Source organism: Mus pahari, chromosome 7, assembly GCF_900095145.1.
Source record: "Mus pahari chromosome 7, PAHARI_EIJ_v1.1, whole genome shotgun sequence".
Classification (NCBI taxonomy): Eukaryota; Metazoa; Chordata; class Mammalia; order Rodentia; family Muridae; genus Mus; species Mus pahari.
This window is the reverse complement of record NC_034596.1, coordinates 104690550-104710964: the sequence shown is the minus strand read 5'-3', so window position 1 is coordinate 104710964 and position 20415 is coordinate 104690550. Positions and strand designations below refer to the sequence as shown.

Genomic DNA, 20415 nt, shown 5'->3' with positions numbered 1-20415 from the left:
CCTCCATCCCAGCACTTGGTAGGCAGATGCAGGTGGATCTCTCTGAGTTCCAGGCCAGCTCATTCATCTTTGGCCCTCACTCTGCCACTGAGAACGTCCACTTTTCTCAGTTTCCCCAGCTGTAAGCTAAGTGTCCTTCTCTCAGTGAATTGTATCCTGCAGGTGTAGAGCCCATGCTACAGATGTGTCACCTACCTGTCCCCTAACGGTGGGACAGGGGCAAGGTGTCTGAACCAGAGCCAGACAGTTTACATGCAGGGAATTCTGAGAGGCTCCCGTGCACGGGCTCCAAGACCTCCATCCTAAGGAGACACCTTAGGGAGTAGAGTACCTCTTCTCGAGTGTTCCCTGCGTCCATTCAAGGTCCCTCTGCTTAGCAGAGTTCCAGCAGTGAGAAGACAGCAGAGGGCAGGGGCTGGAGGCCTTGATGCCTGGCAGGGCCATTGTCTACCTGTGACAGTACCTGTAGTTTTAAAACCTGGGAAACCCAAGGCATATGGTTGGTTATATTGCTTGCTTGCTTTTGAGACCGAGTCTCTCTGTGAAGTCCTGGAACTCACTTTATAGACTAGGCTGACCTCAAACTCACAGGAGCTGCCTCTGCCTCCCAAGTGCTGGGGCATGAGCCACCAGGCCCAACTTGGTTTTTATTTTGAGTGTTTGCCTGAACGGTGGTCTGTGCACTGTGTGCATGTAGTACCTTCAGAATCCAGAAGTGGGAGCTGGATTCCTTGAAACTGAAGTTGCATCTATGAGCTACCACCCGAATACTTGGAATTGTAATTGGGACCTCTTGTGGTCCAGCCAGTGTGCTTAACTGCTGAGCCATTTCTCATTTGTAGACTTTGTAGTTAAGGGCATTTTGTGCATGTGTATTTTTCCTTTTATTTATGGTGTATGCATGCATGTGTGGAGTACAAAGGATCAGGCATGTATCTGGTGTACAGAAATACATGTAGGCACGATATCCTTACACATAAAACAGAAGAGCAGGGCAGTGGTGACACACATCTTTAATCCCAGCACTCAGGAGGCAGATCTCTGAATTTGAGGGCAGTCCAGTCTACAGAGAGAGTTCCAGGAGCTCAAGGGCCACACAGACAAATCCTGCCTCAGAAACCAAATGAAAATGATAGTATGACTGTAAACACTTTAGTTGGTGTCAATCAGATAACATGGGTCCAGGAGGGGGCTGAGAAGCCCTTTGGCTGTTAGGCTCACTCTCCGAACTGTTACCCAAACCAGTCTATAGGGACCACTGGGAAGCTCAGAGCTCATGGTTATGTGGCTCATTCCTCTCTGTAGATGGCCCTCACCCTTCAAATGTGGCTGTGACCCTGACTTCCAGAGGACAGCATAGGTGTAGACTTCATAATGGAGGCCCTGGAAGACATTACCGCAGCCAGGGCTCAGCCACTGTAGGCTGTAGTACCCACTGTAGGCTGTTGTTGATGTGACACACAGACACTTGGCCTCTGGAGTCCTGCTCTCCAACCTTGACTCCAGTTTGTCACAAAGAAAGCCTCAGGCCATTCCAGATGAACGCTTTGGGGGACACACCCCACAGTGTATTCCCAAACCAGTAAGATTTTCTAAGAAGCTGCTGCTCTAGTCTCAAAGCTAAAGACAGAAGGACTTTTAGATGTCACTTGGGGTTGTGGGGCAGAAAAGGTCATTTGATGAAAAGGGGTCTGGGTAATGTACACGGGGGTTATTTCCTTCCTTTACAATAGTTTCTAGGTGTATGGGAATTTCGCCTGCATGTACATATGTACCCCATGTACACGCATGCGGTGGCCGGAGAGGGATCAGATCTTATGGGACTAGAGTCACAGATGATTGTGAGTCACTATGTGGTTGCTGGGAATTGAACCCTGGTCCTCTGGAAGAGCAGTGCTCTTAACCACTGAGCCATCTCATCAGCCCCTCTTGTCTGTTTTTTTTTTTTTTGTTTGTTTGTTTTGTTTTGTTTTTTCGAGACAGCTTGTCTGTTTTTTAAAGTGTTATTTTAGTGTTTGTATGTATGCATGTTTATGTGTGCAGATGCCCAGACCGAGGTGTCTGATCTCCTGGAGCTGAAGTTAAGGGTGGCTGTGAGCCACTGAATGAGTGTGCTGGGAACTGAACTGCAGTTTCCTGCAAGAACAGTGCGTGGGCCTCACCTCTGAGCCACCTCGCTAGGCTCTTCTTCCATTTTTGTTTTTCTGAGACAGGGTCTCACAAGCCCAGGTTGGCCCAACTCTCTATGTAAATGATAAAGACCTTGAGTTCCTGGTGCTAGGACTTGAGGCAGAGGTGTGCACTGCCATGCTGGGCTCCTTTTCTGTTAGGCCTTTCTAACCTTTAGGATGCTCACAAGTCAGCTGGGCCTGGTGGCGCTCGCCTTTAATCCCAGCACTCGGGATGCAGAGGCAGGCGGATTTCTGAGTTCGAGGCCAGCCTGGAACAGAGTGAGTTCCAGGACAGCCAGGGCTACACAGAGAAACCCTGTTTGGAAAAAAACAAACCAAACAAAAAAAACCAAAAACAAACAAACAAACAAAAACAAAAAAGATGCCCCCAAGTCCCTGAGGGTGTGGTAGGGTTAGGGTTTTTTTTTTTTTTTTTTTTTTTTTTTTTTTTCTTTCTCGAGACAGGGTTTCTCTGTATAGCTCTGGCTGTCCTGGAACTCACTTTGTAGACCAGGCTGGCCTCAAACTCAGAAATCCACCTGCCTCTGCCTCCCGAGTGCTGGGATTAAAGGCNTGTGCCACCACGCCCGGCCGGGTTAGGGTTTCTTGCTTGCTTTCCAGGTTTCAGAATGGGGTTCCCAGGAGCCCAGTTTGAGAAGGTAGGATTTATTGCTGAAAAGCATCCAGTGTGACGTGTGTAACGAGGCACTTCCCAACAGGGTGTAGCAGCTGCTCTGAGGATCCGGAGAAGCTGAATGACATGAGACTTCACGGAGGTTTGTAGCAAGTTTTCTTGGTACTTAAAATAATATTTTATGAGTGTGAGTGGGTCTCCCCACTTCATGTCTGTGCAACAGAAGAGGGGGTCAGATCCTCTGCAGCTGGAGTTACATCCAGGTGGTTGTGAGCCACTAGGCAGGTGCTGGGAGCCAAACCTGGGTCCTCTGAGAGAGCAGCAAGTGCTCTTAACCACTGAGCCAGCCCTCCAGGCCCATCTCTAGCACTTTCATATTTTATTTTTATGTATATGCACAGTACACTGTAGCTGTCTTCAGACACACCAGAAGGGGGCATTTGATCCATTACAGATGGTTGTGGGTCACCATGTGGTTGTTGGGAATTGAACTCAGGACCTCTGGAAGAGAAGTCAGTGCTCTTAACCACTGAGCCATCTCTCTGCTCCTTATTTTTAATCTTTTAAAAGAGAGGTTCTCAGCTGGGCAGTGGTTTCATACACCTTTGATCCCAGCACTTGAGAGGCAGAGGCAGACAGATTTCTGAGTTCGAGGCCAACCTGATCTACAGAGTGAGTTCCAGGACAGCCAGGGCTACACAGAGAAACCCCGTCTGAANAAAAAAAAAAAAAAAAGGACAACCAAAACAAACAAAAAAGGTCTCAGATACCCAGGATGGCTCTCATGCTTGCCTGATTTCCCCAAGAGTTAGGCAAGTGCTCTACCACTGAACTGTATGTGCCCACAATCCTAGGGGCTTTTTTTCTTTTCTTTTTTTTGAGGAAGGATCTCATGTAGCCCAGGTTGGCCTCTTCATAAGCATGACCTTGAACTTCTGATCCTCCTGCCTCTGAATCTGAGTGCTGGGTTCCAAACCGTGCCACCACTCTTGTTTTGTAGGTGCTGGGGCCGAGTGCAGGGTCTAGCATGTGCTAAGTGAGCACTGGATGGATTGAGCTATAGCCATAGCCCTTTTTGTTTTTGACATAGGGTCTTGATATATCCCAAGCTGGCCTTGGCCTTCTATGTACCCCAGGCTAGCCTGGAGCGCATGTTCCTCCTGCCTCAGCTTCCTGGAGAATCTGGAGGAAAACCAGTCTGAGCTACAGGGTGGGACCAGATGTTGATTAAAAACAATTCCCTTCTTCTCCCCGTGGGCTGCCCTTCCTTTCCTGTGCTCTAGAACCCTGTGCTTTGTCCTTTAACTTGATCTTCTCAGTTAAGTGACAGTCTACGTGCCTGGCCTCGAGGGATGGCCAGCCAGAGGCCCAGCCGACCCACCTGCATCAGGGCAGCCTTCAGTGCAGCTGGCTTTCGGAAGTGGCAGAGACACGCACGCCATCGCTTTCAGGTGCCCTGCAAGTGTGTGTGTGTGTGTGTGTGTGTGTGTGTGTGTGTGTGTGGTGTATGTGTGGAAGATACCCATCTTTGTATTCTTTTATTAAGAAAATGAAAATGACCTTCTTCAGTGGCCTGGGGCTGGTGGGAAAGTAAGTGGTGGACCACCAGAGGCCAGGCCAGGGCTCCTTTGTGAGCTTGGTAAGCCTCCATTCTGCATTCATGGGGACCAGTTGAGAAGGGAAGTTTAGTGCCCTTCACCTCCTTCTGGATTTGGACCCAGAACCAGTGCCAAGGTGCTGTGTGCCCACTGTGCCAGGGAAGGGCTCCCTGCCCACATGCCTTTTGGAGGACACTGTTCCCCTCTTAACAGGTTTCGTGCTAGCATGTCCTGTAGTGTGGTAGCAAGCATCCCAAGTGCTCTGTGTTAAGCTGCCATTGCAGAATCAGCATCGAGCTTTTCCTCACAGGTCAACTCCAGAAGGAACCTCATGGACTTTGCTGAAGGCATCTGGAGAGAGGTATGCCAAGGGCCTGGCCGCAACCCCCTAGGGTTCAGAGGCTGAGGGAGTCCTCAAAGCCAAGGCTAGCCCAGTGAGTGGGCTGTGAGGGTCAGAATCCAAGGAGGGATTTCTACTTGTGTGTGCAAGCCTGCACACAGGCAGTCTGGTATTGGTAACTAAAGGAGGGATGTCTCACTGCATATAGCCCAGGCTGGCCTCAAATTCAGGACATGCCTCCTGTCTCTCTGCCTTCTGAGTGCTGGAATTACAGATGCTACAAGGCAGGAACAGACTGGAGCAAATTGACAAGATTCTACCACAGAAAGCAAGAAGATAGGAAGGTCTGAACCCCACAGCAGAGGTCAGGGGACTCCCCAAAGCCTCTGCCAAGTACTTTTACGAGGAATTTGCTGTAGCCAGTGGTGGTGGTGCACACTTGTACCCAGCACCGGGGAGTCCGAGCAGGAGGATGTAGAGTTTAAGGGCAGCCAGGCCAGGGCTACATGAGACCCTGCCTTTTTATGTTTTGGAATGATCTATTTCTGTATGTCTGAGTACTTTGTGACACATGCACAGTATACAAGGAGGCCAGAAGAGGGTGACAGATGGTCTGGACCTGGCCTTCCAGATGGCTGTGTGGCCATCATGTGCCTGTGAGGAACTGAATCTGGAAACAGAACTGCTAACCTACCTCCACAGCCCTGAGACTTTGTCTTAAAAAGCCAAACACGCCAGGCGTGGTGGCGCACGCCTTTAATCCCAGCACTCAGGAGGCAGAGGCAGGTGGATTTCTGTTAGTTTGAGGCCAGCCAAGTGAGACCATTTCAAAACAAACAAACAAACCAAACCAAAAGCCATTGATAGCACTGGCTGCGGATGTAGCCCAGTGGGTAGAATGCTCCCTGGCATTTGCAAGTGTCTGGGTCCGACCCTTAGAATGGTCCCTTGATGGGAGGTGAAGGCAGGAGGGTCATCCTGGCTACACAGTTAGTTCTAGGCCACTCTTGAATGCGAGACCTTGTCCTTTAAAGAGAGTTTCAATGCAAGGCAAAGCATACAGATTTGCCATCTGCCATCACAGTGATGGAGACATGTTTTGGTACACCTCTGTGTTACATACTACGCTGCTGCTGGGATTTACCCACTGGCTCAGAAACCTTTCTATTTTGTTGTGATCAGAATTTTCAGGCCCTCACACATAGCCAAACATTTATAAACATTTGTAACCAGTTTTTAGATCCTTATGATGGTGACTCGGAAGACACCCCAGGCCATTCCAACTACCGCAGTTACCGAGGCCAGCGTGCCCACCGCCTCCTGGGTGACAGGAACCGCAACTCGCCTTCCTGCACACTGAAATTCAGGACTGCTGAGGAGGCCAGTGTGCAAGACTTGCTCCCAAAGGCTCCAGACCTCACCATGAAAGCTTCTGGCTGGGCCCCTACAACCCTGGAAGTCGATGACGTCGACATGCAGCCCGAGGGTGAACTAAAGACACTGGGCCCCCGAGAGACCAACGGGTGTCCTGCCAGGCTGTCCCCATCACCAGAGGACTGGAGGATGATAAGGGCTGTCAGCCCCCTTATTCCTGTGGAGACCCCAGAGAGAGGCAGACAGCTGCTGGGCCGAGCCAGAGCCACCCGGTCACCACCCAGACTCGGGAGTGAGAGAGATAAGGGGCCCAGGCTGTCGCTTTCCAAGAGAAAACTGGAGCTCCTACTTGGAGAGCCTGAGAGAATTAAGAAGAAGAAGAAGTACGTGGCCCAGTCCAGGGGCCCGAGTTAGCTCAGGGTAGGGATGTGGGGCCGGCACAGAGCCAGGAACCCACACCAAACTCAGTCCCCACCACCCGGCATAAAAATGGGTGTGCATATTCTGAGATAACTCAGAGGGTCAGGGCGCTTGCTGCAAAGCTTCTTGACCAGAGTTCAATCCCTAGGACCCACATGGTGGAAGGAGAGAACCAAGGAACACGTAATGGTGTATGTCTGTGTGTGCATGTGTATGAGTGTGCGTGTGCACACACACACACACAAAATGTTAAAAAATATTAATAGGTTGCAATTCAGGGATGGATCCAAGTGGCCTTCACTGGGCCTCCTCCCCGACCTCAGGCTCTCTGCCTGCCCACCTCCCGAGTGCTGGATCGAGGCAGCTCCCTTCCTGTTCCTAGTGTGTTCAGAGTTCTCTCACTGCCCGCCCTGGGCAAGCCCTCTGTGTCACCTGGGAGCAGGCTTCTGGTCAGCTTGGGCACAAGCCTTATGGAGTGCTGGGCTCCCCTGGGAGCTGTTTCTCCCCAGCTGTGCTTTGGCCAGCTGTCTACTGACCTTTCACTTTCTCTCTGGTAGGTAACAAAGCTGAGCGTGCGTCTGGGGCTGCTGCTGAGGTCTGCGTCTGTTTCCCAGGTCCTGTCCTCCCCACGGCGGGGACAAGGTTCCCAAGTGCAAATAAAAACGGCACCACAAGGAGGTGCCCATTCTTGGCAGGGCATGTCCACCTCTGGGTGCTATTGGGGCCATTCCAGGATTGGTTATGGGTACTCATCAGTGCCCCAGGTGGCACTGACAGGGCTGGTGGCCACTGTCCAGTACGATCCCTCTGACTGTAGGAGGGGTTAGGGGTAGGCTGGTATCCTGGGAACAGAAGTCTAGTTATGGGGCTGGGGTGATCCTCGTGTTCCCAGCGATCCCCACAGACTCAGGCAATGTCCTCTGAGGAGTTTGGATGCAAGGAGAAGCCGTGGGTGCTGTGTCACCTGCACCACCCCTAGGTGTTCCTTAGGAGAACACAGGCTGTGTCCTCTCCCAGAGAAGGGAGTTAGGACAGTGCCTCTCTGTGCTAAGGAGTCCCTACAGCCTCTGCCCACCCTGTACCACAGGGTTTTGGAGATCCTGCGATGCTAGGACCTGACTAATTGTTACTCTTCCTCTGGGGCGAGGACATTCTCTCACCACAGGTGGTGTAAAAACAAAGTGTGGGAGGATGGATTGGTGGCAGGGCTTGGGGATGAGGTGCAGCTCTCCTGGTCTCACCTTGCTGCCAAAGGTGAAGTGGGCTGGGACACAGGATTCCCACAGTAGACTGAGCAGAGTGGCAAGAGGCGGGAGCCCGTCATGCTTAGTGTTTTATTTACTAAAACCAGCCATTCGGTCAGCCATCAGACAGCGCACTATTCTCTCCCATCCCACCGTCTCCAACCGCAGCACCTGTCTTCCGCCAACGCGAACCAACCACTTGCTTTCTAGTTCATCAACCCTTCCACACGGTTAAGGACGAATGAAGGTTAAATATTGTTGTTTCCTACTCCAGAAAGAGGATTGGAGAAAAGTCTAGCTTTACTCAGTGCACAGAACTGCAACTCCACGCTCATAGAAGCTGCGAGGATCTTCCTTTGTAGCAATTTCAAAGTCCACGGTGAAGATGAGGTCTGCCCGGGTGAAGTTCAGGTAGACAGGTAAAGTCACCTGTGAGACAGACAGAGGGACTTAGTGTTCATCAGCTTTGGGGACAAGCTCCCGTGGGGGTCCAGGGCTGGGGTGCAGTTGTTTGCACACAAGTAGAGTCCTAGCGCCGCCCCGGCAGCGCCAAGGAGCAAGGCCACGACACTTACCACGCTGGCCTTCTTCTCCGCGCTTGTTTGCTTCACCCAGCGCAGCTGTGTGAGGGGGAGGACTGTGGAGATGGCGTTGGAGAGCGATAGCTTGTTGTTGCTGCACGTGGCCCCTTGGAGCTTCAGACCTGTGAGGAGATGTGGAGACGGGGCTGAAGCCATCCAGAGCCACGCAGCTCGGCTTCCAGGACACCCACAGGCTCAGCTGGGCGGCTGTGCCCAGACACTTTGGGTACATTCATCTGGAAACAGGTCTCACAGAAAGGCCAGGCTGAGCGCTCAGACGCCAGCTCACCTGTGACTCCAAAGCTGCAGGCATCAAGGGTGGCACTCTGGGAGGCGGTGACATTGACCTCCAGGCAGAGTTCCTCCAGGGACCAGCTGTTAGCTTGTGCCACATACTGTCTGGTGGCAGTGATGTAGGCTTCAGGTACAAACAGGCCACCCAGGCACACGTGGATGTTCTGTGTAAACAGTGCGGTAGAAAGGGGAGCCGGTCAGGCACAGGCCCTGGCCGTCCTCAGTGCCATCGTGAAAGAACACCTTTCCACCCAAGTCCAGGACAATCAGTGCCACTCCTGACCCCACCCCTACCCCATGCCACATGCCCACCTTCAGTTCCTTGGCACCACCAGATGCAGCCGCTTGTGAGATATTCTGCAGCTGTTTGATCCTCTCGCTGAAATCCGACACCCACTGGATCACCGTCATGCCTGCAGGCACTGTGTAATGGGACCAGCTCCGAGGCAAGATCCCTGCATTGAGGAAGAGAGCCGCAGGTCTCAGCATCAGTTCTGCCAAGTCCCCTCTGCAGATGTGGCTCAGACTGGTAGCACCTGCACACCACAGCCTGCTTTCCTGGCTGCGCCTGGTGTTCTGTCCACAACTAGAAGGTCCTGGGCACAGCTGTCTCAGTAGTGTGGGGTGCCTGCTTAGCACGCAGTGTCTCTGGAGCGGGCCCTGCCCACCCCTCTGTCCTCTTCACTGCACTAACCCTAAAAGTCACAGGAGCTGCACAAACCTTTAGGAAAGCCCGAGGAAAACTACGGGCATTTCTAAGACCCTCCCACTATTGAGGAGACACGTGTGGCCTGCACAGTGGCAGACCAGCTCCTGGCCGCCCTCCCCATTGGCACCTTTCACCAGCTCATTGATGAGTGTACGCAGGTAGTTTGTTTGCTTCTTTTTCCCCTCGCACACTTGAACGACGTCAGCAAGGTCTTGGCGCACATCTTGGAGTAACTTGGCCCCCATCTTTACTTCTCTCTCAAAGAACCTAAACAAAGGATCCTAAAGCCAGAGAGAAGAGGGATAAGGAGGGGGTCTGTGCAGAGGCAGGGCACACGCGGAAGCAGTAGCAGAGCTTTTTTTTTTTTTTTTTTTTTTTTTTTTGGTTTTTCGAGACAGGGTTTCTCTGTGTAGCTCTGGCTGTCCTGGAACTCACTCTGTAAACCAGGCTGGCCTTGAACTCAGAAATCTGCCTGCCTCTGCCTCCCGAGTGCTGGGATTAAAGGCGTGCGCCGCCACGCCCGGCTAGTAGCAGAGCTTTTGACCAGACCTTTTTGGGAGCTGGTCAGAATGCAGTGTGGCCCTGGCCTGATGAATCCCTCTGCCCCTAGCCCTCAGATCACAGCCTTCAAACGGTTTAATTAAAGCGGTGGCTATTCTTGCTCAAGCCTGGGGACCAGCACACTGCGCCCAGCCCAGTCCAGCTACCTTGATGTTCTCCACGGTGCGCTTTAGGGGGCTCAGCGTCTGTGGGATGAGGTGCAGCCAGTTGGATGCCGTGGTGTGCAGCGTTCTCATCCAGGCTGGACGCCCATCGGAGGTGGAGTCCGTCCTCGCCTTCTTCTCCGTCTCTGCGTAGGCCAGGTCATCCTCATCCTCCAGCATCTGCATCTTCAGCATCTTGCTGATCATGTCCACACCTAGGCCAGGCACGGATGGGGGAAGGAGGAAGACTTCAGTGTATAGGCCAAATGCTGTATGACCATTAGCTCACCACGGCAGCCTGCAGGCTGCACTCGTGTCACACATGATCCCAGGCAGAAAAGAACTGGCCCAAGTCTATCCCAGGGCGATTAAGACAAAACCATCCCCAATGGCCTGGTCGTGTGCTGTGAGGCTGCAGCCTGCGGGCCTCAGAAGCCTGCCTCAACCTGAATGCAGAACCTGCTTGGGACTCTCCTCACACAAATGCCATGTCACTAAAAGCACAGTGGTGCTTGGCCTGTCCCTCACACTTGGGGACTGATGGGCAGGCTGCTGAGCCTCACTGCTCTCTGGACTGTGGAAAGAAAGGTGGAGAAGCTGGGCAATGCCCTGGTTCTTGACAGTGTTGCTGGGTACAGGGCAAGCGACACCAGCACTGAGAAGCAATAAGCCTGTGTGCTGGAGAGGCTGCATCCAACCCCACAGGGAGCTGCTTAGCCTCTAGGCCGCAGACACTCATCTTCATACTAAGTCCATGTCACAGCCACTCACCTCCCACTGTCCGCGAACATCCTCACCTTCTCATGGTCACCTCCTCCCAGACAACAGGTAAGCTCTCAGAGGGTTCTCCACAGGAGGAGGCAGCTGGGAACACTTCATCTCACTTACCTACTTCTGAATGCCTGCACTAGCCCTTGCCTATTTTCTCAGCCTTTCCATAAAGGTCAGGTCAGACCACCAGAAGGACAAGGACAGGGTGTAGCAGGCTGTCATCCAGGTTAGTCTAGAACTCTCGACCCTGTTGCCTGTATCTGCCCCGTGGCTGGCGTCTCAGGGATGAGTTGCAAAGCCTGGCTCTAAACGGCTGCTGAGTGTGTGGGGCTCGCTCTCAGAGCCTAGCTTGTTAGGCTCTGGATTCTACCCCTAATGTAGTGAAAAGTAAAACTGACTTAATAAAAGGTGTGTTGTGTTGTGTTTGAGGCATGCTGTGTAGACCGAATGTGGAACTCCATGATTTTTCTGCCTCTGGCTCCAGGCTAGGGCACAGCCTGCATCCCACCAAGCCTCCATCAGCGCTTCCAACTCTTGAACTAAAGCTAGCCCTCAAACCTTTTCAGGACTGCCCGTGAACAAGTCCTCCCAGCAGGCTTAGGGTGGGCAGGGCTCCAGGAATGAGGGGGCTCACTACCCACCTTGGGTGGTAAGCAGGACCCTTTCAGCATTGTTGGGGAGGCCCAGCCATGAGGGTGTCTGGGCGTCAGGCAGCAGCTCCACCCACTGCACAAACTCCTCTCGCCTGAGAAAGCAGGACATTTGGAATCAGAGTCTGGCAGGCTGTGGCTCCAAACACACCTCCCCCCAAGCCTGACTTCTGTTCCCACATGTGGCCACACCTGATACCATCAGGCATCTGGATGTCCTTGTGCCCATCAACCTTGCACGCCAGCTTGAATTCACTGTCAAAACTGCGGGTGGTGAACAGCCGCTCCAGGAAGGTGTTGAGCAGACGCTGGTCGAACTCATTGTCCACCCGCCCACCATAGATGGACTGTGCCATCAGGGTCTTCAGGGCAGACCATGGGATCTTATCTGGTGAGATGTTCTGCCGGCCCTGGGGAGGACAGAGGCTGGGTTACATGTGTACACTGGAGGGGCCAGCTTCCTGCTGCACTGTTAAGTTCTGGCTGCCTCAAAGTATCGGTGCTCCCTAGAGTTCAGATCCACTGTCTTCCATCACAGGGTAGGTGATGTAGCTTAACTTGCCTTGGCTGTGTCATCCAGCCACGTGTCCACTGTGTCACAAGCTGATCGAAGGTCAGATTCTCCAAATTCGTACTTCTTTGACCACCCCAGTGGAGCATAGCGCAGGCGCTCTTGGATGATGGCATGGAACCAAGCCAGCAGGAAATACAAGCGGGCGCGCTCATTTGGAGACTAGATGAAGAAAATGCCCACAGACAGATCCGTCAGACAGCATGTGTTTGTCTAAGGAAACCAGACCCTACTTCAGAAGCAAAGATCTGCAGAACAAGCCACACCCCCACCCTTCAGCCATCTGACCTGCAGCGCAAGCAGCATCAGAATCAAGCAATATGGCTGACCAAAGCACCTAGCTTTCTAAAGCTAAGGATCAGCAGAATGGCCCTTTAGACAGGTTTCTACAAGATAGGCACTTTTTTTTTTTTTTTTTTTTAAAATCAATCAATCAATCAATCAATTATAATGTACTAGTACACCATTGCTCTCTTCAGACACACCAGATGAGGGCATTGGATCCCATTACAGATGGTTGTGAGCCATCTGTAATGGTACCCTGTCCTCATGTGGCACAGGGACAGTGCGTGCTATGCAGTGGACTGAGGGCCACAGCTCTGCGGGGTGCATCTGCTCACTTGGGAACATTGCTCTCTCTTCTGCCTTCCCAGCTGGGCACAGGCAGGTACCCGCTCTTGGGTTTATATGTACATGTGTTCGGAGCGAGCACGCTTTACCTTGCATATCCTAGAGACAGGGATGCTGCTGAATGTCCTCAGCATGTTGGCTTTCACTCCAGGTGGTGGCTCAAACACAAAGATCCGACCTGCACGGAGCAGGTTCACAGGCACCTGAGGGAGAAGGTGGCCTCTGTGATTGATGTCTTTAATTTTGGAGAGACAAGGTGTGGTTGACCTCAAGCTTGCAGCAATCCTCCTGTCCCAGCATTACAAATTCTGGAGTTGCAGACATGTGACCACACCCAGCTGACTCACTGGTTCTGATACAGGCTTGACTATGTGCACACACGGGGTTACCCCAGGGGCAGAGGTACCAGCACCCTCCGTTCACCTTGGGGTTGATCTCCATGGTGAGGAAGAGTCGGAAGCAGGCATGAGGCTGCAGGGAATGCAGCTTCTTCTCCAGCTGCATCAGCCACCCTGGGGCCAGGTGCACATTCTTCAGCATCACCCACCTGCACAAAGTCACACTGACTCAGTGTCGTTCACTGGAATCGGGGGACACAGGTTTTAGCACAAAACCAATTGCACCCACCTGCCTGACTTCACAGCGGTGTTGATGGCCTTGTCTGCTTGGTTAAAGCCTTCTGCTGAGCCTGAGACAAGGAAGCTGACTGTGAACCACGGCAGGCAGCCTTATGCTTCCAGGCTGCCCCGTGTCCACGAAGCCAGCACACATCCTTACCGATGGCAATAGACGTGATCTGCGTGTTCTGCTCTGCTGCGAGGTCCTCAACGTGTCCACTGGCATCATACCCAGGCACAGAGCACATCAGGACAGGTGTGTTTGGCTTCACCTGTAAATGACATGGTACACCCCAGATGATGGGTTGTAAGACAGGACCTGTCAGGAGAAGGCCTGAGGGTAGTGTTGGCTTTGGGAAGACTGCAGCCAAGAAGCAGTGTGCCTGGGCTGTGGCAGGTGCCGATGCTGTACCACAGGGTGCATGTGAAACCGGGATGGGGCACTAGGACATCCATTACCTCTGTGCCCACAATGTGGGTGAGGTCGAGCGGCTGCTCCATGATGGACATAAAGGACTCTCCGAGGTTTGTGGAAACAAACATGTGGGCCATGGCCAACAGGCGGTCAGGTCGGAAGGCTTGAATCAGGAGCAGGCGGTGGATGGCCTGCCCAATGGGAGCTGAAACGAGGCGTGGCAAAGGAGGATAAAGGTGCGGACATCTCAGCCCGGCAGGAAGCACCCGAGATCCAGCTCAGACCCCAGCCTACTGGTTCTCTTGGACCCAGGGAGCATCTGTCTTTGTTCCACTGTCATGTAAGATATCTGGTGACAAGATCTTACCAATGGGCGTGGGGTAATGATGATACTGCCCTTTCAGAGACTATTCTCTGGCTAACCTTGAACTCATGGTCCCTGAGCTCTTCCTCCACGGTGCTGGATCCCAGGTGTGTGGGTATGTGCACTCAGCACAGCAGGTGTGGAGGTCAGAGGTCAACCTTCTGGTGTCCATGCCCGCTCTTCACCTTGCCACAGGGTATCTATACCACTGTGTGAGTAGGGATAGCTGGCCTGTGAGCTTCTCTCCATTCCTGTCTGCATTCCAGCTCCTCATGGGCTGCACTACTGTGTGTGTAGGTTTTGGGGATCTACATTCAGGTTGTCTATCGAGGCAAGCACTTTTACCCACTAAGCACTTTCCCTAGCCCCACTCATCTCTTTATTTAAAAAAATATCTTATTATTATTATTTTTTGAGACAGGATATCACTATGTAGCTCTGGGGAGCATTGAAGTCACACTAAATTAGGCTTGAACTATGAGATTTACATGCCCCTGCCTCCTCAGTGCTGGTAGTAAAGGCATGTGGTCTCATGCTTAGCAAAAATAAAATGACTTTTGAGACAAGGTCTCTCTATATAGAGTGGGGTTGTACTGGCTGCCCTGGGGGAACTTTTATTTTGCATGTGTGTGTATGTGGCGGCTCATGACAACTAGCAGGGCTGGTTCTCTCTGCACATGAGTCACAGGGATGGAACTCAGGTCGTTACCTATGTAGCACTCACAGGTGCACTCAATGAGTCTATCTGACACAATTAAAGATAGTTCCCACTCATCCTCGTTAGGCATCACCTACACTCCAATTAGATGAATTGAATCCTCTTATGCCTGCTAGGTAAGTATTCTAGAGTTGACTGTGGCCTAGCCCGCCCCAGCCTCTGATGGTCATTGGTGATAACGTGAGGGGGAACCAGAAATCTGCTCTTCCTCTCCACCAACCTAGGGGCCATCTCCCTAAATGGTTTCCTAAAATGGTGATTTTGTTATTTTGAGGCAAGAGCTCATTATTTAGCCTAGGCTGGCCTTAAACTGTCAACCTTCCTTTTTTTTCCCCTTGGTTTTCTGAGACAGGGTTTCTCTGTGTAGCCCTGGCTGTCCTGGAACTCACTTTGTAGACCAGGCTGTCCTGGAACTTAAGAAATCCACCTGCCTCTGCCTCCCGAGTGCTGGGATTAAAGGTGTGCGCCACCACTGCCCAACTAGCTGTCAACCTTCCTACCTCAGTCTCCTGAGTAGCTGGCACTCAGAGTCTGTCTGCACCCCAGACTGGCTTCCTAATGAGCCTGACTGACACTCAAGTACCTCTCTAAGGACCAGCACCTTCTTCTGAGGGACAACATACCCAACTTTATATTAAGGGACAACAGGGGCCTGGCTTTGACTCACTGGTAGGTGTTTCCTCGCTCCAGAGGTATGGCACGGTCTGCTCTGGTGAACTGCTATCCAGCCAAATGCCAAACTGCTGTGGAGACAATAGGTTAAGTGTCACCACAGTACAGGAATAATTGGTGTGTGGTCCTGGGCATGCAGCGTCGGGTCTTGCTCTATTAGATGAACAGACCTTTAAGGGCCCACACAGTCATACATGCAGTAGCTGCTCACTGACAGGTCTCACATGGAACACATGAAAGGACACTTACCTCATCTGCCTGAACCTTGGCAATTAGATCTTTAAATGCAGGCAGACAGCTCAACCTCACGACAGCTTCTGCCTGCTCTACAGTTAGGCCCTGGATTTTGGGGGTGGAGCCAGCACTCAGCACAATTTCCTTCCCTCTGAGGAAGTGCTGGAACTCTGCATCATAGGTGGGCTCCCTGTAAAGTGGGGGACAGGTCAGGCAGGCATCTTTACACACAATGCATGCTAAGGCAGCCCGCAGAGCCACATCACTGCTGATTAGCCTGTCTCACCCCACGGTGCCTTTCAGCTTGATCCTCGCCAGCAGCATGGCGAAGGTGATGTGATCCTGGTGCAGCATGCCTCGAGCCACTCGGTTAAAGGCCACCTGGGAAGTGAGAGAGAGGGGAATGTTGGTGTTCTGGAGTCCACACTTCTATACCTTGTACCAGACAGCTGCATGTTCTGCTCTCTACCTGGAAGAGGTCCTTGGTTATGACGGAGAGGCGCTGTGTGTGATCGGTGGCACCCTTCAGGTTGGGGTTCTCATACAGCACGTTGTGGTAGATGTCCAGGAAGAACTGCAGAGAGTACTGGTACAGGAAGTGAACCTGGGAGGAAGCCGTGTGACCATCAGAGTGTGCCTCGGACCACAGCTGGGAACCAGAGCTGCTGTGCCAATGGCCTCACCTGCTTCAGGGACTCCATAGTGAAGTAGATGCTGCTGCAGGCAGTGGACAGCGGCAGGTACTGCTGGGACACAGTCTCCACCTCCTGCATGACAATGTCTGTCTCCTCCACCTTTCTGGTGACCTCAGCAGCCTCCCGCTTCAGGTTCTCCAGGGTTGTAATGATGGTGTCGTCATCCAGAATGCGGCCTTTTACCTCGTTCAGAGCTTGGAGCAGAGATTTTTCAAGCTGCCGTAAACGGAGCTGGAACTCCCCTGTGACAAGATAGATCTGTGTGTCTGGTGCCACTGGGGAGCAGTGTCACCCTTGCTCTTCGGAGCTCAGCCTGCCACCCAGCACCGCTGGGAAGCTGGGGACCAGAAGCACACCTTGCAGTTTCAGAAGGTCAGAGCGCTTCTCGTCCACATCTGGCCTTTCTGCTTTAAGCACTTCATTGAGACACTGGCTTTGTAAACTGCTGCGGGTGACGGTGAAGTTCACGAAGGTCACCCGGGAGCAGAGGTCTGGTGGGAACTCCACCTGTCAGAACACAAGACAGAAAGGTTGGTTCTCTCCACTCCAAACCTACCAGCATCATGGTGATCTATGGAAGTGTCTCACTGCTTACAGTTGGGTCTCGGGTAGACAGAAAGATGACAAAGGATGGTGACAGGTCTATGTCTTGGTCACCAAGGGTAATCAGCACTCTCCCTCCTGTTCGCCGAACTTCACGGTTCAGTACTGGATTCAAAACTGGATCATAGCTTTCCACATCCTATGCATGGCACACACAGAAGACAGCCGTCAGTTTCCTATCTGGGCCAGTGCACCACTCATAAGCCCCGGGACCTGCCTTATACCTTAGAGGAAGTAAGTTTGCCTTTTTAAAGAAATTGTTGTTGGGTTGGGGAAGCGATGTGCCTGAGTGGCAGAGCACTTGTCATATAGTTCGAGGCCTGGGTTCCACACCAGCAGCAAACAAAAACCCAGTTCAGAGACACATCAACCACAGGGCTTATTAACCACTCTCAACATCTCAGATCAACTCCCCCAGTTTTTTCCAGACAGGATTTCTCTGTGTAGCCCTGGCTGGCCTGGAACTTGCTCTGTAGACCAGAATGGCCTTGAATTCAGAGATGTACCTACCTCTGCCTCCCTAAAGATGTGCATTACCACTGTTTGGTCATTGGTTTTGAGACAGGATCTTTTTATGGCTATTCTGGAGCACTCTGTGTAGACCAGGCTGGCCTTAAACTTAAGAAATCTTCCTGCCTCTGTCTCCTGAGTGTTGGGATTAAAGGTGTGTGCACCACCATGCCCAGCTGAAGATATGTATTTTTGAAACATAATCTCAAAGCTTTGTTTTTTTGTTTTAGTATCAAACCCCATTCAAATACAAAGTTCAAATACTACTGGTGTTTGTGCTATGTAATTTCCATTTACTTCACATCAACCACAGATGTGCCTAGGAGGAGTGACAAATTCAAACACAGACACAAACCTGGACAAGAAGGGGATTGCCAAATCTCAGAGCACTCTCCAAATTCTTCCGGAAGGCATCATCTAAGAAGCTGGTCCTTGTGATCTTCCGGTCCTTATATTCATTCATGATGAATTCTGTGGCCTGTCCGGAGGGGTCAATGATCAGTGGGTACCTGAGGGTAAAGTGACATGTGATTAGGCGAAAGTTCCATCAGGAAAGTTGGTCTCCTGATCGCATGGGAAGAAACCATCACTCTATGCAGGCAATCTTTACACACTGTCAGACTCCTAAACAGATGTGACTTAAATCAAGATATCTCCCGGAAAAGCTGTGGTAAGCAGACCTCACTAAGATGTAAAGACGATCGCTGACCTCCTAGAACTGCCTCCCCACAACCACGTCTCCTTCCCTCTCTTCAAACAAGCGGAGTGAATACAGTTCAACAGGAAGCTCACACCAATCTCTAGCTGCACCTTGGGCCTAAAAGCACACACCTATTGAATCGTTTTAGCATGATGGCATTCTCTGTGCACAGGTCGTCGGCAGGTAGAGAGCTGGCTTGCCAGCGGAGGCGCTCGTCAGCGTTGGAAAGGTACTCTGTCCTTGCAATGTCTGTGCGGAACTGAAAGGGGAGGCCGGTCATCTATCTCTCCTGTGACTGTCAGAGTGGCCAGGGCTGGTGTGCCCACAGGCCGACTCTTCCCAGGAAGAGAGTACTGGTACAGGAAGTGCCTGTTACCTGGATGTTGGCTTGCTGTAAGTGATGAGACCAGGTGGTGAACAAGTTCTGGCGCATTTGCTGGTCAAAGTAACCAGCGTAAGCAATGAAGGCCGCTGACAGGAGGCAGTCCCCAGCAATGGTAGACATCTGGTTTTTGAAAGTTTCACTCGTCTTTTCCCAACGTTCCCTTTCAGCAGATAAACTCTTTAGAAGTGCAGTGCTCCGGTTTACCTAAGGGAGGAAAAAGAAATCAAATGACATGTTTAGGACCACAGTGAATACTACAAAGGAATTAATTGAGTGGGTCACTGAGAGGCCATCAAGCCTGATGACCTGAGTCCCATTCCTGAGGCCTACACAGTGGGAGGAGAGAACCAACTTAACAAAAGTGTCCTCTGGTTTCCACATGTGGCATGGACCGCACATACTTGACCCTTAATGAGAAAACAGCAAGTATCTACATTGTGTGCAGGGCCTGGGGAGGTGAGACTGTGGTACAGACACTAAGCGGCACAGGCGCTGGGATCTCTTCAGAGCACAAGCCAAGGGCAGAGGGCTAACTTTCAGCCATGAGGAATCTGCACACTCTGGGATCTGCCTGAGGAGAGGAACAGCTCGGTATGGCCAGAAGGGAAGACAGGCTGGCTAGTAAGGAGGAAGTGAGTGCAAGTAAATGTACTTAGTGCAAAGCCAGGACTGCAACACACACACACACACACACACACACACACACACACACCCAAGCTCACTGCCTCAGCAAGCCCAATGCTGCTGAGGCCATAAGCACTGTTGACCTTGGCTTCCTGCAGGTAACTATAGTAACTGTGGGGTGGCAGGAAGGCTGACCTTCGCTTCCACAGCTGCCAGGTCCGCCTTGATGGCCTGGGCCTCGGAGATGAGGACAGCGTACTCCTCCTTGTAGCGGGCAATGCTGGCTTCCAGGTCCCTGATCATCTGCTCCACCTCATTGGCTTTCTGCTGGTTGTCCTTGGCGTCATCTTCCAGCTTCTGCAGCTCATTCCTCAGGGGCTCCACTCGCTTTAACATGTCTGCATAATTAAGCTGAGAAGGCAAAGCACAGGGTGCAAGGCTAAGTGACAGGAACAACTCAGGATGACACAAATATGTGGCATGCCATAATGACACCCATTCCTTAGTGTAGCCAAGTAAAGATAAGCCAGGATGGTGGCTTGTGCTTGTGATCCTGGCGTGTGGAGGCTGAAGCAGCCTGGGTTATAAAGTAGACTCTCTCACAAGCCCATGGGGGTAGAGGACCAGCTCAGCAGTGAGGAGCAAGGTGAGGTGTTTCCAAGCACTCAGGGAGTTCCCCGCTTCCTGCACTCCAGCTTCAGGAAGTCAGAGCCCTTCCTGGGCTCCTCAGTTAATTGCACTCATGTGCACACACCCACAACACAACACACACAGATATGGGAAGAAAAATAATGAAAATGAACCTTAAAAAACCCAAACAAAACAAAACTAAGTCCAAACTCAAACAGTATGGCTATCAAGAAGGGGAGCAGGTCACAGTGCCTGTCCCAAAAGCCTGGGGACCAGAGCTGGGTCCTCAGAACCAGATAAAGGTACAATGGACTGTGGGACGCACAGCTCCTGTGTCACCACCTCCCTCCCCAACATGCAAACTGGCCTCTTCTCGGGCCACCAGCCCACTTCCATTTTTGGGCTGCTTTTCCTTTCTGATAAGCTGTCTGTGTCCACATCTTACTTAAACACCATGAGCTGGGCGTGGTGGCGCACGCCTTTAATCCCAGCACTCGGGAGGCAGAGGCAGGCGGATTTCTGAGTTCGAGGCCAGCCTGGTCTACAGAGTAAGTTCC

General features: G+C 51.9%; 2 protein-coding genes across 2 annotated transcripts in view; one reads left to right on the top strand and one right to left on the bottom strand.

Annotated features, from left to right (window-relative positions):
- The window catches only part of LOC110324909, a 13025-nt gene extending 5818 nt beyond the window's left edge, over positions 1-7207 (top strand). The window contains exons 2-6 of the mRNA XM_021202637.1: positions 2891-2947; positions 4089-4256; positions 4714-4764; positions 5977-6500; positions 7095-7207. Coding sequence (XP_021058296.1) covers positions 4158-4256; positions 4714-4764; positions 5977-6500; positions 7095-7098 — 678 coding nt within the window. The 5' untranslated portion in view covers positions 2891-2947; positions 4089-4157 and the 3' untranslated portion in view covers positions 7099-7207. The remainder of the gene's footprint in view (positions 1-2890; positions 2948-4088; positions 4257-4713; positions 4765-5976; positions 6501-7094) is intronic.
- A 625-nt stretch (positions 7208-7832) lies between these two features.
- The window catches only part of Dync1h1 (dynein cytoplasmic 1 heavy chain 1), a 118649-nt gene continuing 106066 nt past the window's right edge, over positions 7833-20415 (bottom strand). The window contains 26 exon segments of the mRNA XM_029540551.1: positions 7833-8210; positions 8357-8484; positions 8652-8820; positions 8969-9111; positions 9493-9646; positions 10073-10284; positions 11482-11585; positions 11683-11900; positions 12053-12223; positions 12781-12894; positions 13115-13238; positions 13319-13379; positions 13469-13580; positions 13768-13928; positions 15473-15548; positions 15727-15901; positions 15998-16092; positions 16181-16315; positions 16395-16648; positions 16763-16913; positions 17002-17148; positions 17875-18028; positions 18351-18478; positions 18596-18808; positions 19424-19805; positions 20075-20081. Coding sequence (XP_029396411.1) covers positions 8082-8210; positions 8357-8484; positions 8652-8820; positions 8969-9111; positions 9493-9646; positions 10073-10284; positions 11482-11585; positions 11683-11900; positions 12053-12223; positions 12781-12894; positions 13115-13238; positions 13319-13379; positions 13469-13580; positions 13768-13928; positions 15473-15548; positions 15727-15901; positions 15998-16092; positions 16181-16315; positions 16395-16648; positions 16763-16913; positions 17002-17148; positions 17875-18028; positions 18351-18478; positions 18596-18808; positions 19424-19805; positions 20075-20081 — 3917 coding nt within the window. The 3' untranslated portion in view covers positions 7833-8081.